Source organism: Erinaceus europaeus, chromosome 1 (assembly GCF_950295315.1).
Source record: "Erinaceus europaeus chromosome 1, mEriEur2.1, whole genome shotgun sequence".
Lineage (NCBI taxonomy): Eukaryota > Metazoa > Chordata > Mammalia > Eulipotyphla > Erinaceidae > Erinaceus > Erinaceus europaeus.
In genome coordinates this window covers 155,154,407-155,172,486 of record NC_080162.1, presented here as the reverse complement: position 1 = coordinate 155,172,486, position 18,080 = coordinate 155,154,407, and the positions used below count along the sequence as shown (strand labels likewise).

The 18,080-nt window shown below is 35.9% G+C and overlaps 1 protein-coding gene across 2 annotated transcripts in view; it reads left to right on the top strand.

Annotated features, from left to right (window-relative positions):
- Positions 1-18,080, top strand: part of SNTG1 (syntrophin gamma 1) — a 333,984-nt gene that overhangs the window by 176,568 nt on the left and 139,336 nt on the right. For both annotated transcript variants that reach the window (XM_060198528.1, XM_060198531.1), the window contains one exon: positions 12,883-12,921. In XM_060198528.1, the coding sequence (XP_060054511.1) occupies positions 12,883-12,921 (39 nt within the window). The remainder of the gene's footprint in view (positions 1-12,882; positions 12,922-18,080) is intronic.

Below are 18,080 nucleotides of genomic sequence, written 5' to 3'. Positions count from 1 at the left end.
TATTCATTTAGCACTCATCCAGAAAACAGTCATTGAAGATGCCTAATGAGGTCATTGAAAAAATAGCTACTCAGCTGTGACAAGTAAAAAGGGATATCTGTATATAACTGTGACTCGGCTTTCAGATATAGGCTTGTAATTCACAGTTAAGATGTGATATCAGGAGTCAGGTGGTGGCGAAGAGGGTTAAACACAGGTGGCACAAAGCGCAAGGACCCGGCATAAGGATCCCGGTTCAAGCCCCCCAGCTCCCCACCTGCGGGGGAGGGGGGGTCGCTTCACAGGCGGTGAAGCAGGTCTGCAGGTGTCTATCTTTCTCTCCCACTATCTGTCTTCTCCTCCTCTCTCCATTTCTCTCTGTCCTATCCAACAACAATATCAATAACAGTAACAGTAACAATAATAACTACAACAATAAAAAATAAGGGCAACAAAAAAGGGAATAAATAAATATTTTTTTAAAAAGATGTGATATATATATGTAAAAAGTATATGTATACATCATATGTTTAAATATATATCTAAAAGTTGATAAATTTTAAGAAGTCTTATGCTAGGAAAGATAAAATATAAAATATCATAAAATAATTTGGATATAGCATCCATTCATCCTAAAAAATTGACTTACTCTTAGCGAACATGTTTTCAAATCAATATGGCATACTGTTAAAATTTTATCCATAAGGACAAGCAACAGCCCGTCTGGGAATGTGTCTGCTTTAAAAGGCACATCACCAAGGAGGCCCAAGCCCTTGTTTCACACTGTATTGGGAGAAAGATTCACTGCTATGTATCTGGTTCCCCCTGTACCTCTCCCCTCATCTCTCTATATATATTTGGGGGAAAAAAAGAAAGTCAACACTAAGCAGTGAAATTCCCAGTATGATGAAAAAAAAGTATATCATCCATATAGGAATAGGCAATAGGAATAACCAGCATAGCAGGGTCATAGAATCATTTAATAGGAAAAGTGATTGAAGAAATATGAGCTGAAAGGTGAGCTCCTGAGACAAGATTTTTTTTTCCCTGCACATGATAATAGCAAAATTTTATCAGCAGCTGTAGAATGGATCTATTGCTTTGATGTGCCCACACAGTAATACCATCAGTCATTTGGTGGATTTATATCTATAGAATAAAGATCTCCCTCAGCTCTTACACATCTGTTAAATGATACAAGTCACAAATCTCTAACACAGTTGGGGGACTCTTTTCTTGGTTCCATATGAATGATGTTCTTAGGTAAATCTTCAAAATTGAGTTTCATGGGAAATATACATTTTTAGTAGCATTCATCCATCAAGTATACTACTCTAGTCTTCGAAATTCACTCAGACACAAAATTTTTCACATGAAAGATTAATAGAATTAAGATTTTTTAATGAAGCCATCACTAAGCACCAGGCATTTAATTGGATGAAAGTTCTATCTCTAGATACATTTAAAATAAGAGGAAAAATTTTATTTTTGTTTTGTTTTATTTTTTCTATTTTTGTTATTATTATTACTTTTAAATGTTTTATTTATAAAAAGGAAACATTGACTAAGCCATAGGATGAAAGAAATACAACTCCACACAATTCCCACCACGTTTTTAATGAAGTATTTTATATTCTTCTGTATTTCTCCATTTATTTTTAATTAGTTATTATAAAATAATTTATTATAAAATAAATATTTTAATTAGTTATTATAAAATAATAATTTATTATAAAATAAATAGTTATTTATTTTATCCCCAGGGTTATCACACGGGCACTGTACCTGCACGTCAAATCTACCTCTTCCGGTGTTTTTTTTTTTTTTTCCCTTTTTCTTTCTTTTCAGTAAAGCAGGCAGAAATTTAGAGAGGAAGGGGAGATAGACTGCAGGAAAGAAAGAGATATCTGAAGCTGTGCTTCACACTCTTACAGGTGGGAACCAGAGGCTTAAACCTAAATCTTCACACATACTCATCTGTGTGTTCAACCAGGTAAACTACTGCCTGGCCCCAAAATGTTTTTATTTTTATCTGAAGAGACATTCCAAAGAAGATAGCTTTGTTTTTGGTTTCTGGACACAATTAATAACACTAAGATTTAATATAAAAAATAAAGGCATTGTAGACAATGTAGAAATATTTAAAGAAAAATGAAAATACCTCTTACCCCAACTTTTATTTCTAAACAGCATCAGTTGTGTGTCATACCTGGTGCAGTGATCCGGGTGAATTCTTCTGTTATATCTTCTTTATATCCTTCTGAACAGTATGTCTTCCCAAGAGAGGGCATGAAAATGACAAGGACTCAAGAATGTATTTAGTTCAGGGGACCATGGGGAGACTAGGGACTCAATTATGCTTGTCAGCAACTCCAACACCGAGATCAAGTGGCCTAGACAGCAGCCAAGATTTTAGGTCTCCAGTATGTACTGGTGAGCTTAAGCAGACCTGAGCTATGCTAGGGGTTTATGTCTGAGCCACCTATATACCAAGTCTATACTTAGGTAGACCTGGGCCAGAACTGTGACTCACAAGTCGAGGTTGCCTAGCAATAGCGGTAGTGCTGGAATCAAACAGGACTAAGTAAGTAATGTGTCTGCAGGTTTGCCTGACCACTTGTGGTGATGGCGTGTATTTTTCATGTATTTTGATATTACTGAATGCTGTCTCTTTTTCAGTGTAGCTGACCATACACACCAGGGTCAAGCTGGTGTGTTGGTGGCCACTTAGGGTTTGAGGTTTCAAATGTTTAGAAGAACCTGTGTGCCAAAATAGAGCAAGACTAGGTGACAGCAGAGTTTTGTGCTTCTAAGTATCTAGTAGCAGACATGGTAGAAGTTGCAGGTGGGCCTAGACAGTGATGAGGGAACTGATGAAATGAATACTCAGTGGTCCCCAAAGCACCTGAGCAGGTATGACAGAGACCAGGCATTCATAATTACAAGGGCCTAAAAGTGGCAATGGCTTCAAGGTCTAGTGTATCTGGAGTTCCATGTATGTGTATGCCTAGTACATCCTGTGTACCATGATTGAGCTGGTCTAAGTAAGATCAACAATAATCATGGCTTCAAAGATGAGTAGTAGGTCTGACTAGACCTGAGTAAGTGCATCATGGAGTTAGGAACCTGGGCCCAACAAGTATGAAAGAAGGCTAGGGAGAAACTAAGCACAGGTTCTAAGTTTCATGGATTACATTTTTTAATTTTGTTTGTTTGTTGAGAGAAACACAGAAAGGAGAGAGAGATGGATAGAGAGAGAGAGAGAGAGAGAGAGAGAGAGAGGGAGAAAGATTGAGATTATTACCAGAGCACTGTTCAGCTAAACTGTGGTGGTGCTATGGATCAAACCTGGGACCTCAGAGCCTTAGGTATGAAAATCTTTTACATAACCATTAGGCTGTGTGCCCTGGCCATTGTTTATATTTTTTAAAAATATATTTATTTACTTATTTATTCATTCCCTTTTGTTGCCCTTGCTGTTTTATTGTTGTAGCAATTATTGTTGTTGTTGGATAGGACAGAGAGAAATGGAAAGAGGAGAGGAAGACAGAGAGGGGAAGAGAAAGACAGACACCTGCAGACCTGCTTTACTGCCTGTGAAGCGACTCTCCTGCAGGTGGGGAGCCGGTGGCTTGAACCGGGTTCCTTAAGCTGGTCCTTGCGCTTTGCGCCACGTGTGCTTAACCCACTGCGCTACTGCCTGACTCTCTCAGTGTTTACATTTTTAAACATTGTCTTGCCTATCTACTTATAAAACTATTTTCCCTTCTTAAGAGCTCCATATAGTGTGCTTCCACACGTACGTTTTTGAGATTTAAAGTAAACGTTCATTTGTTTTTTAGATAGGTGAAAGATGGAGAGATAGACATCAGAGCAACTCTGCCCCACTCATGATATTTCCCCTCTGCAGGAGCTCTCATGGCCTGAATCCTCACACATGATACCATATGTACCTTCTACCAGATGATCTACCTCCTGACCCCCTATAAATGTCATACCTTATATATTGAGATTAAACATTATTACGTCCCTACAAGTTTTGATATTATTAGAGCAGTGTTTTCTGTCTAGCTATATATAGTATGTCAGACCCTATTAACAATGACTTGCATTAATCAAAAATATAGTTTATATACATCCACTATTTTTCTATTTCTAATCATCTCACTCATGTAAAGCATTGGCAACATGAAAAAAATGGAATTTCTCACGAAATTACAGAGTTCTGAGACTGTATTACACTATGATAGAAGATCCAGTGAGGTCTTTATTTAGTAGAATTTGGATAGATTTAATCAGTTATAGATTTTCAAATAAGCAACGAGTGACTCAACTATGACATGTTAGAGTCTGAGCAACAGTAGATGAAGCTAATGACATAATTTTGTTTCAGAGCAGGATTCCTAAAGGATTTGAAAAAGTAGGAGTTACATATAGTATGCTCAACAAAGACACCCAGCTGTGATTGGATTTATTTTATTTGGTTGGTGGGCACACTGGAGTGCCAAGGGCAGATTAAGTGGAAATTAAACAACCTCTGCAATTAAGAGATATCTTTCCATAGAGGCTAATGAATGCATGCAACAGGAGCAATATAAAAACATATGAACCCAGGGCTGGGTGGTGATGCACCTGCTTGAGTGTACGAACTACCATGCTCAAGAACTTCGGCTCAAGTTCTCAGTCCCCACCTGCAGAGAGGAACCTTCAAAAGCAGTGGAATAGTGTTGTGGGTATTTCTCTTTCTGTCTTTTCCTAGTTCTCTCTTTACCCACACACACACACAAAAAGAATGAATGAATGAAAAATATGACCACCAGAAACAGTGAAGTTGTGCAGACACTAAGCCCTATCAGTAACAATGTTGGCAAAAAAAAAAAAAAGTGAACCCTTTGTATGGAAAACTAAAGTTACATTCATGACTGACTCTTGCTTTGTCTGGAATGTTTTAATGAATAAGGCAGGGTGAATAAAGTTTTTACTTCTTGCCAACTGAAAAATGATTAAGGAAGATAAAGACACGGTAGATAGAGTTAGAGTGAAGGAAAGTATTTTACAGGAGGGGGAGAAGGACGAGAGAGAGAGAGAGAAAGGAGGGAAGGATAATGGTGTGGGTGTGCGTGTGCATGTGCAAAGGCTTTGTGGTATGTCACAACTGGATGTATGTCTAGTAGTTGCAGATATTTGTTACCCTAAGACATAAGTGACTCAGGAAAAAGACAGGGACCAGGCCATGTGGGATTTAAATTGTTATAATATTCTTTTTTTATCGTATTGTAATGGGAAATTAATAATAAATTGAATAAGAAATGGGAGCCTAAGATTTGCATTTTTACAATACAAAAGCACAACATAAGTATGGAGTGTAGACATGAATTATTATTTTTAAGTAGCTATTTATTTTAAGATGGAGACAGAGAGTGAGAGAGACTACAGTATCAAAGCTTCCTTCAAAATAGTGGGGTCTAGGTTAATATATATATTAAATGTTTTATTTAAATTTTTCTTATTTTTTAATTTTTTTTTTGGTAGGACAGAGAGAATAGATAGAAAAGATAAAGAGGGAGATAGAAAGAGAGATACTTACAGCTATACTTCATCACTCTTTTTTTTTCTTTAACCAGAACACTGTTCAGTTCTGGTTTATGGTAGTGTGGGGGATTGAACCTGGGGCATTAGAGTCTCAGGCATGAGAGTCTGTTTGCATAACCATTATACTATCTACCCTTCATCACTCTTAAAGCTTCCACCCTGAAGGTGGGGACTGAGGACTCAAACCCAGGTGCTTGTGCATGGTAATGTACAACCAGATATGCCCCTGCCTGAACCCACCGGTACTTTTCTTAAAGAACATATAAAATTATAGCAGTATGCATCTTCACCCGTGATCCTCTTTTCTTGCTACATTTGGTAAATCAAATGACTTAACATTTTCAAGTCATTCTAAAACTGTATAAATGTAGGTCACTATCAAAAATTAGGAAAGGGAGTCTGGAAGTAGCGCAGCAGGTTAAGCACACATGGCTCAATGCGCAAGGGCGGGCATAAGGATCCCGGTTCGAGCCCCGGCTACCCACTTGCAGGAGGTTGTTTCACAAGCTGTGAAGCAGGTCTGTAGCTGTCTATCTTTCTCTCCCCCTCTCTGTCTTCCCCTCCTCTCTCCATTTCTCTGGCCTATCCAACAACAACAACAGCTACAACATGCACAACAAGGGCAACAAAATGTGAAAAATAGTCTCCAGGATCAGTGGATTCGTAGTGCAGGCTAGACCTAGCCTCAGCAATAACCCTGGAGGCAAAAAAAAAAAAATCAGTAAAAACAGACAATAAGGAAGACTACTGAGGTTACTCTTATTATGAATAGTTCACTGGATAAGCACTCTGCCCAGGTTTCAAACAAACAAACAAACAAACAAATCTGTTTAAATCTCACTGCACTTAAACTGTTATTTTTTTACTAACCTATCAATCATTTGTAAATTAAAATTCAGTATTTGTAGATACTCAAGTTTTTGTTTTCCTCTTTTCCCTTTGTAGCAATAATTATCACTTCAGCACAGATCATTGTGAACTCCTCAGCTGAGTTCTAGGTAATTTTCTCTTTGGTGTACTTATTGCCAAATTGTGTGTCCTATCATTTCTAACTCATAGCTAATGAAACTTCTTATGATGTACCATTATTTATTTTCTTGCTTGGCATGAGAAATCTTGTATTTTCTTTTCCATGCACATGGGCATTGACAGTTCAATCTGTAGTCCCAGCCTGTCTCTTTCTCTCTCTAGTGGGGCGGGACTCTGGGGAAGTAGGGCTCCAGGACCCATAGGTGGGGTGATCTGCTCAGGGAAGTCCAGTTGCATCATGGTAGCATCTGGAACCTGGTGTCTGAAAAAAGAGTTAACATATAAAGCCAAACAAATTGTTGACTAATCATGAAATTAAAGGCTGGAATAGTTCAGATGAATATTTGAGGGTCTCTATTTTGTAGAGTAGGCCTATTTTATTTTAGTTATATTCCAAAAGGCTCATGACTATATATTTTTTTTTTCTGAGCCTGACATCTGATATGCAGGTAGATCCAAGTTCCTATTCATGACCACAGGATGTGAGCTCAGATCTACAGGGATGCAGAGGTCACATGGCTCCCAAGCTGAATATAGGCCCCGGATCACATCAGATTGATGAGGTTTACACAACAACATTTACACACCTTTCCCATATTTGGGAGCTACTCTCCTCTCTGATCCAGCTTTCTGGTCCTTTTTCCAGCCATGACATCATCTCCCCAGACAATAAAAATATGTTTCTATAAAATATGAGAACTAAAGCATTATATATTGTTTTGATGAGCAAGTCTGCATGTTCCCACAAGCAAATGTAATGGTATAGTTTTGATTATGAATACAAGTTTTTAATGAATGCCGTTTTTATCAATTGTACACAATGAAATTATCAATTATTTTACCTCTGACCATTCATCAAACTAAGATCTTCTTTTATAGAAAGTGAAAGCATAAGATAGAAGTCCTTTCTCAGTGAGCCTAAGAATCAGAAATTAATAAAATGTTCCACTGAATTTAGTGTCATCACAATTCCATTGTACAACAAAGTAAGTTGCAATTGACTTAAAAATAGTTACATTTCATGTTATATGTCTATAAAATGTATATTTAGAGGTGAAATAAATTCTCACTGCCTATTCCTTTATTGGATCACAATGTCCTGTATCTAGACATTATTTTCAAAATGCATTTAGATCTTTAAACTAGTCTGTATTTTTAAATATTTGCAGGTGTATGCTTAAGGTCATATATATGGAATTGCAAAGTTTTAATTATCTGTTACATGGGGCAATGTAATGGGACTTTTGGAAATAATGGCTTTGCCTCTGAGACTTTAAGGAAGTAATTAAGTGGAGATATATTTATAGTTTCATCATTTGTTTTTGAGCTAAAAACCTTACAATTAGTTTCCTTTATTTGAGTAAGTTTTATTTGATAGTGATTTATGCCATTTGTTGTTCTTGCAAATTGGCAGTTCTAGTCTGAAATCATATTCTCTGTTCTTTTCTGTAGGATTAATAATTTAAATAGTCATAAGCCCTAAACAATTTTATGTGGTGAGATCTATAATTCTATCCTCAAATCTCTATAAAGCTTCATGTTCAGACACTGATTTTATTTTATTCAAGATTATATTGTTTTCTTTTCTTAATTTAACTTCATTTTATTAGTGACTTAATAATGATTGACAGGATTGTGGGATAAGAAGGGTATAATTCCACACAATCCCACCACCTGAGTTTCACATCCCATACCCTTTACTAATTTTTCAGTATCTTATTTACAAAGTTTGGTTCTAATTACATGCAATTAGCATTAATTTTAATAAGCCAAACATTAAAAATGTTTTCTTCACCAATTTTATTTTTTCTTAATTGAAGAACAGTCTAAGAAGGACTCAGAGAACTTAATACTTGCATTATTTGGAATTATTATTGTTGCCATAATAATTTTGTAGTGACTTTTAAAACTTTTCTCTATTGAGTACATTTCCTTATTGAGAATATGTTATTTGTAGTTTAACAATTCAATATATATTACACATCAAACATTATCTCCCTCAAATGACAGAAATTTTTAAGAAACAAATATTTTTGAGTTGTATATGTAACCAGTATTTTTTATATGACTAAGCTATTTTAATGAATGCTATTTGTTAGGACTACAAAATAATCAGTTTTCTTCTTGTTTTTCCCCTTCAGGATTGTCAGTGGGACTTGGTGTCCACATAACTTCACTGATACAGGGGATATATATATATACCTTTCTAAATATATTTTTAAATTTTTATTTATAAAAAGGAAACATTGACAAAACCATAGGATAAGAGGGGTACAACTCTACACAGTTCCCACCACCAGAACTCTGTATCCCATCCCCTCTCCTGATAGCTTTCCTTTTCTTTATCCCTCTGGGAGTATGGACTCAGGGACAATATGGGGTGCAGAAGGTGGAAGGTCTGGCTTCTGTAATTGCTTCCCGACTGAACGTGGGCATTGGCAGGTGGATCCATATTCCCAGCCTATCTCTTTCTTTCCCTAGTGGGGCAGGGCTCTGGGAAAGTGGGGCTCCAGGACACATTGGTGGGGTTGTCTGCCCAGGGAAGTCTGGTACAGGGGATATTTTTAATGAGTTTGTGAGAAAAAGAGGCAGAGAAGTTTCTGCACAGTACCACAGCATTATCACTCATAAAGCATCTGCCTTCAGGCACTCCCGTGTTATGGAAATGAGCCTGGATCCTTGAGTATGGTAACTTGCTCTGTACTGGTGATCTACCTCCCAACATCTAACATTTTTCAAAATAAGTTACTTGTAGGATTTTCTTTTCTTTTTTTCTTCTTCTTTTTCTATTTCTTCCCCTCCAGGGTTATCACTGGGGCTCAGTGCCTGCACTATGAATCCACAGCTTCTGGCAGCCTTTTTTTTTCCCCACTTTTATTGGATAGGACAGAGAGAAATTGAGAGGGGAGGAGAGACACAGAGGGAGAGAGACAGAGAGACACCTGAAGACCTGCCTCACTCTTTGTAAAGAAACCCCTCTGAAGTTGGGGAACTGGGGGCTGGAACCGGAGAATCGTGCTAGGGTCTTTATGCTTCATACCACATGTACTTAACCCAATGCACCACCTGCCAGCCCTACTTGTAGGGATTTATACACTAAAAGTTAATTCCAATTTAGTTAATTCCAATTCCATATTCTAGAATATGGCCTGCAATTGTTAAAGGAGGTTCACTGTTCCAGTTTGGTAAGTAGTAGAACACCCTACCACTTTCACATCTGAGAGAGGTATGATTGATTCATTATTCATCAAACTGTGTGCACTCCTGAGTGTGATTGAGGTTATGAAGCCTAATAGTCTGCATTCTACTCTGCCAAAAGTCTGCAGCCAGCCTGTTTCAGCCATTCTTGGGATCTGCTTGATGTTTATGTATGTAAATCCTAGAGGCACCTAGGAGGTAAAGAGACATTTGCAAAGTATATTAGAAGTTAGCTTTACTTGTCATTCTTATCAGATTTTACAAGCAAAGTTATCAAAGTGTAAAGAATAATTTGAGGCTAATTTGATAACAGTTAAAATTGGGATTTAAGTTCAGTTCTCTCTGACTAAAGAGACTGACCATGTAGTTATGTGTTCACATTGTGGCTCCTGTATAAGATTCACTTCCAATTTACATTGCAACCAGCTTCAACAACTAAATTTCTGTAGTGTAGTACCATTTTGATATAGCCTATGCATAGAATATCTTCCATTTCATGTTTTGGCATTTACCACCATGGTTCACATCTGGTAGATTAGTTAAAGGATTCTAAAAGTGAATAAAGTAATATCTATCATGGAAAAAATAAGAAATTGCATCCATGTGAAAACAGCTGTCCTGTAAATCATTATTTCACTAACAAAAAAATGAAATGAATAAATGGCTTTTTCTATCCATCACACTTCATTTATCTAAAATGTCATGTACACAAAAATATTTACTATGACTGTAACTTGTAGTTGTTAAAAGCATTTTTTAAGCTATCATAAAAGACTTTGAACTTCATGATGATCAAGGAAAAAAGACTTTTTAAAAAAGTACTATGATAGGGTTTGTCTCAATGACATTTTATATTTTCAGAATTTTATATAGTATAGCAATTTTCAATTAATTTTATTTTTTAAGTTTTTATTATGTTTATATATTTATTTGATAGAGACAGCAAGAAATTTAGAGGGAAGAGGGAGATAGAGAAGGTGAGAGATAGACACTTGAAATACTACTTCACCACTTGCAAAGTTTTCCCCCTGCAGGTGGGGAATAGGGGGCTTGAACTCGGGTCCTTGATCACTGTAACATGTGCACTCAACTAGGCGTGCCACCATCAGGCCCAGAAACTTTTTCTTTTCCTTTTTTTTTTTTTAACAAAATAAGAGTAGTGCTAATATATCATTTAAATTATGCAAGTAAATTTAAAATTATTATTAAGAAACTCAAAGCAGTGAAAGAAAAAATATTATCACAATCATCAAGCCAGATATAAAACATACAATATTAACTATGTACATTTGACATAGAGTTATCAAAATTTGACCCATACATTCAGATAATTTAAAGGTATGAGTGTGAATATGCACAGTTTATCGACTTGGGTATATATAAATACTTAAAAGTAATTTCTGGGTGTGGGCCAGGAGGTTGTGAAGTTGATAGAGCACCTCATCTTCAGGCATGAGGTCCAGAATTCAGTCTTTGTCATTGCCTATGCCAGAGTGCTACTCTGGTTCTTATTTTTTCCTTCTCTTGTTAGTAAATAAATAAATCTTTTTTTAAAAAAAATCACTTAATGGCAGCATTTTATAACGATTATGTCTTATCAACTAAGAATTCATCACAATTTTTATTGATCATCCTCCTTTTTAACAAATTTTTTTTTAATATTATCTATTTATTTAGTATTGGATAGAGACAGAGAGAAATTGAGAGATGAGGAGGAGATAAAAAGGGAGAGACAAAGAGGTACCTGCAGCACCGCTTCACCACTTCTGAAGCTTTCCCCCTGCAGATGTGGACCAGGAGCTTCATCCTGGGTCCTGTGCACTGTGATGTGTGTGCTTAACCAGGTGCAACACCACCTGGCCCTTCATTTTTTTAATTAAGGAGTTAATACTGTACAGTGCAATCATTGACATGTAATGGGCCCCCACAGCTTTCTTCCTAACACCCCTGCCCCCAACAGAACCCTTTGCTTTGGTGCAATACACTATGTCTAGCCCATATTTCACTTTGTGCTCTCCCTCCCCATCCCTGTTTTATTAAGTTCTGTTCATAAGTGAGATCATTTAATATTAGTTATTTTCTTTTGCTGTTTTGGAACTGCTCAACTCTGGCTTATGGTGGTGCTGGGCTTTGAACCTGGGACTTTGGAGCCTCAGGCATAAAAGTCTCTTTACATAACCATTATGCAATCTCTCTCACCCCTACATTACTACAGACCATCCAGTGTTACATATGAATCTTAAGATAGGTGCATTTTTCCACTCCATATTTGTTCGATGTATACAAATGTCTCTGTGTGAAATTTTAGTAGAATATTTAGAATTATTTAGGTAACTGAATATTACCTAAATATTTAGGTAACTGAAATTTTCATTCATTTAAAGTTACAATAAATAGAATTTCAGGGTGTAGGAAATATGTTACTTGTTTTTCACTTAGTGGGAGTAATAACTAAAATAAATACGAAAGATTATTTAAATAGATAAAGATGCTAAGATTCATATGTCACTAAGTACATCTTTTAAAAGAAGAGTCAGACATATACTAAGGAAAACTAAAAAAAGAAGAAGGAAGGAAAGAAAAAGAAAAGTAACAGAGAGTGGGGAGAGTGCCATAGGGAAAGAAGACAGAACAAATAAAGCTTATGGTCTTGTAAACACTATTGAGAAAAGAAATTATTCTCTCACTGGAGAAATTATTCAGTAGTATTAGACAAAAAATACTGAGTGTATTTAGTTACTGTATTATTCATAGAGAATTATTTATCATCATTTGGAAGTTTATGTTTTGTTTGCTCATAAGTTAAAAAATATTTAATGGATTTTTTTTTCAAAATTAACAAATCATCTTTCTCTTTCTACATATGACTTAAACTGCTAATTCCTTCTCCTGAAGATGCATTACTATGTTCATTTAAAAAGTACTCATTAATTTTTTTGTAATTAGTTTCACTATTGTATTTGCTTAGTGTATCATTTAAAGACGCCAACGCTTACTAATTCACTAAAATAGATTCTCTGTTTTATTGTCTATATTCTGTTTTCTGATCTCACATTTATTTTTCACTGTTATTTATCATTACAGATTAAAAAAATCAACAGAAACTTTCCAGTAAACCAGCAGGTAAGATGATAAATATGTAGAAGTCTATGTCACGTATTTGTTTCATTTTGCTTATTATAGAAAACAATTTTCAGTGCATTTCTATCTGCAATTAATGCCATTTATGCTTTCTTCTGGAAAACACATACTTGATTAGGTTTCTTTGCTGTTATATCTATATTCTTGCCTCTAATCATACCAAATGCAGTTTTTAATTGTAAGCTTGCTATATCAAATTTATTTTTTTTAAATATCACACTTACTTAAAGCAATACTAGGAAAATATTCACAATAAATCATTTCAGTATATTAATATTCAAGACTGTTAAGCATATCTAAAAGTTAACAGGAATTTTCAAAATCATCTTATAGTATCTTAAATGAATCTAAAGAATACATTATTAACTGAAGAGTCAAATTCACTTGTAAAAATGTTTAGAATCATTTATTACTGAAACAACTTATTTCCCTTATAGTATTTCAGGAAGTTAATATAAAAGTTAAGATTATCATAACAAAAAACAAAAACTTGTGAAGTCAAGTGTTTTGACACATAAAAATCATCAGTGTATCAGGATTACTTTTGGTAGCATCCTGAATTTGATGTCACTTGCAAAAACCTAAATCTTTTGAATCTATACTTCTGTGTGGTACACTAGTCATAACTTAATTTCAATGAAAACTTTTAAAATTAATCTTCACCTTATAGTCAGTTTTCTTATCTAAGCCTTAGTTCATTCATTTGTGCTTGACTAAAATGGTTGTTTTGCGGGACTAAATGAATACACATATAAAGCTAAATGCCCTTAATATCATTATGGTGGTACAGTTGTGATTTGAATGCAAAATTTTGACTTTATATTAATATAAATTGCATTGCATCATTAGTGCATTGATTAGCCTTCAAAGTCATGTGTCACTGAAATACTAGTGGTGATAGCGTTGGAAATCTTAATTTACCTGCAGTCCATATATTCCTGACTCCCACTTTCAGGTCCCCTCCTCTGATCCAAGCTGATGTTTTAGAGCTTGACTGGGGAGCATTTTATTTCTACCAAGGTCCATTTTTATATATATGATATTTTTATTCATGGACCATACAAAATTATCACTTGATATTGCTATTTAAAAAGCTCCTAGATTTTTTTTCTGATTTCAAGTCCCACCTGCATGTTACATTGGCATGCCCAAACCAAATGATTTTTTTTTAATTTATTTCTTTATTGGGGAATTAATGTTTTACATTTAACAGTAAATACAATAGTTTGTACATGCATAACATTCCCCAGTTTCCCATTTAACAATACAACCCCCACTATGTCTTTATCATCCTTCATGGACCTGTATTCTCCCCACCCACCCACCCACCCCAGAGTCTTTTACTTTGGTGTAATACGCCAATTCCATTTCAGGTTCTACTTCTGTTTTCTTTTCTGATCTTGTTTTTCAACTTCTGCCTGAGAGTGAGATCATCCCATATTCATCCTTCTGTTTCTGACTTATTTCACTCAACATGATTTTTTCAAGGTCCATCCAAGATCGGCTGAAAACGGTGAAGTCACCATTTTTTTTACAGCTGAGTAGTATTCCATTGTGTATATATACCACAACTTGTTCAGCCACTCATCTGTTGTTGGACACCTGGGTTGCTTCCAGGTTTTGGCTATTACAAATTGTGCTGCCAAGAACATATGTGTACACAAATCTTTTTGGATGGATGTGTTGGGTTCCTTAGGATATATCCCCAGGAGAGGAATTGCAGGGTCATAGGGTAGGTCCATTTCTAGCCTTGTGAGAGTTCTCCAGACTGTTCTCTACAGAGGTTGGACCAATTTACATTCCCACCAGCAGTGCAGGAGAGTTCCTTTGACCCCACATCCTCTCCAGCATTTGCTGCTATTACCTTTTCTGATGTATGACATCATTGCCATAGCAATCAGGCAGGAGCAAGGAATTAAAGGGATACAGATTGGAAGAGTAGAAGTCAAACTCTCCTTATTTGCAGATGACAGGATAGTATACATGGAAAAACCTAAGGAATCCATCAAGAAGCTTTTGGAAATCATCAGGAAATACAGTAAGGTGTCAGGCTATAAAATTAACATTCAAAAGTCAGTGGCATTCCTCTATGCAAACACTAAGCTAGAAGAAATTGAAATCCAGAAATCAATTCCTTTTATTATAGCAACAAAAACAATAAAATATCTAGGAGTAAACCTAACCAAAGAAGTGAAAGATTTGTATACTGAAAATTATGAGTCACTATACTCAAGGAAATAGAAAAAGACACAAAGAAGTGGAAAGATATTCCATGTTCATGGGTTGGAAGAATTAACATCATCAAAATGAATATATTACGCATAGCCATCTACAAATTTAATGCTATCCCCATCAAGATCCCAACCACATTTTTTAGGAGAATAGAAAAAATGCTACAAATGTTTATCTGGAACCAGAAAAGACCTAGAATTGCCAAAACAATCTTTAGAAAAAAGAATAGAACTGGAGGCATCACACTCCCAGATCTCAAACTGTATTATAGGGCCATTGTCATCAAAACTGCTTGGTACTGGAACATGAATAGACACACTGATCAGTGAAATAGAATTGAGAGCCCAGAAATGAGGCCCCACACCTATGGACATCTAATCTTTGACAAAGGGGCCCAGACTATTACATGGGGAAAGCAGAGTCTCTTCAACAAATGGTGTTGGAAACAATGGGTTGAAACATGCAGAAGAATGAAACTGAATCAGTGTATTTCACCAAATAGAAAAGTAAATTCCAAGTGGATCAAGGACTTGGATGTTAGACCACAAACTATCAGATATTTAGAGGAAAATATTGGCAGAACTTTTTTCCGCATAAATTTTAAAGACATTTTCAATGAAACGAATCCAATTACAAAGAAGACTAAGGCAAGTATTAACCTATGGGACTACATAAAATTAAAAAGCTTCTTCACAGCAAAAGAAACCACTACCCAAACCAAGAGACCCCTCACACATTGGGAGAATATCTTTACATGCCATACATCAGATAAGAGTTTAATAACCAACATATATAAAGAGCTTGCTAGACTCAACAACAAGACAACAAATAACCCATCCAAAAATGGGGGAAGGACTTGGACAGAATATTCACCACAGAAGAGATCCAAAAGGCCGAGAAATACATCAAAAAATGCTCCAAGTCTCTGATTGTCAGAGAAATGCAAATAAAGACAGCAACGAGATACCACTTCACTCCTGTGAGAATGTCAAACCAAGTGATTTGATTGATGTTTCCCACCTTTGTTTAAAGAGATGCACAGACTGGAGAGATATATGTGTCATGTTTTGCAAAAGTTGTGTTTGTCTTTGAGGCTCTTGCTCACAGTACAGAAAGCAGGTCTCTCATCTAGATCTTTGGAGACATTAACTCTGTGATTATCTCTGAAGAAATCCCTCTGTTGCCCCACCCTACTTCAGGGGTTTATCATGTCAGTGGTATAGAGGAGACACCTTAGGAAATGTAGTTTGACGATTCCATATGTATAGAGGGAGGCTTTAATTAATGATAAATTACTAAAGTAGTCAAAGCATCAGCCGTGAGTAAAGATTGTCATGCCGAGCAGTAGACATGCTGAATTTCTAGTCAGATCAATATATAAAAGATAAAGACAGTCGGATGTACTTGTTTGGGGGGATTCTTGCCAAAAATAATAATGATGAATGCTTAAGAGTAATTCTAATGTATGTGTTACTACCTTCCCTTACACTTTCTAACCTCAGCATGTGAAGTATTAATAGTTAATTTAGTTTATATTACTGTGAATTTTTTATAGCCTTGGCAATTCCATAGCTATTTATTTATGATAACAACTACATTCTACAGTTAATTCTTCCTACACAGATACTTCTTTGACTTGTAACATTCTCCACCATCTCTGAATATACCTAGGTCTCAATTAACACTGACTGAAAGAAATGAGAATCTGTTAAACTTACATGTAAAATAAATAATAGGGGGAGTTGGGCTGTAGCACAGCGGGTTAAGCGCAGGTGGCGCAAAGCACAAGGACCGGCATAAGGATCCCGGTTCGAACCCCGGCTCCCCACCTGCAGGGGAGTCGCTTCACAGGCGGTGAAGCAGGTCTGCAGGTGTCTATCTTTCTCTCCTCCTCTCTGTCTTCCCCTCCTCTCTCCATTTCTCTCTGTCCTATCCAACAACAACGACAACAACAATAATAACTACAACAATAAAACAACAAGGGCAACAAAAGGGAATAAATAAATAAAATAAAATATAAAAATAAATAAATAAATAATAGCAATGACCATTTAATATTCCAACACACTTATAAAGTAAATGTGAATGCACATTACAGTCATGGACTTTATTTACTGAACTTTTAATATTATTATGCTGAAATTTTATTTCAAATGTTTTGATGTTTCACAATTTTGATGTCATAATGAATGCTTCTGGAATTTTTATATCCCAAACTCAAGAGTTAATCATTTGGGGTCAGGCGGTGGTGCACCTATAGTACAAAGCACAAAGACAGATGTTTGAGGTCCCTACTCCCCACCTGCATGGGAGATGCTTCATAAGCAATGAAGTAGGTCTGCAGGTGTTTATCTTTCTCTTTCCTTCTCTTTCTTCCCCTCCTCTCTCAATTTCTCTGCCCTGTCAAATCAAATAGAAAGAAAAAAAAAATGCCAACAGTAGCAGTGTATTCATAGTGCCAGCACTGAGACCCATGAGCCCCACCCAACAACTGTAGGCAAAAAAAAAATAAGTCTCCAAATTGCTTTCTACAGTAATTGGACCATTTTGCATTCCCACAGCAATGAAAAAGTGTCCCTTTTTCTCCATAACCTTTCCATCATTTCTGTCCTTGCTGATGTACAACATTATCACAGGTGTAAGTGGTATCTCAAGTTTGTCTTTATTTGCATTTCTCTGATGGTCAGTGACTTTGAGCACCTTCTCATATATCTGTTGGCTCTCTGGATCTCTTCCTAGGTGAAATGTCTGCTCATGTCCTGGCCCCGTTTTCTTTTACTTTTTTAAAAAAAATTATTTATTTATTCCCTTTTGTTGCCCTTGTTTTATTGTTTTAGTTATTATTATTGTTGTTGATGTCGTTGTTGTTGGATAGGACAGAGAGAAATGGAGAGAAGAGGGGAAGACAG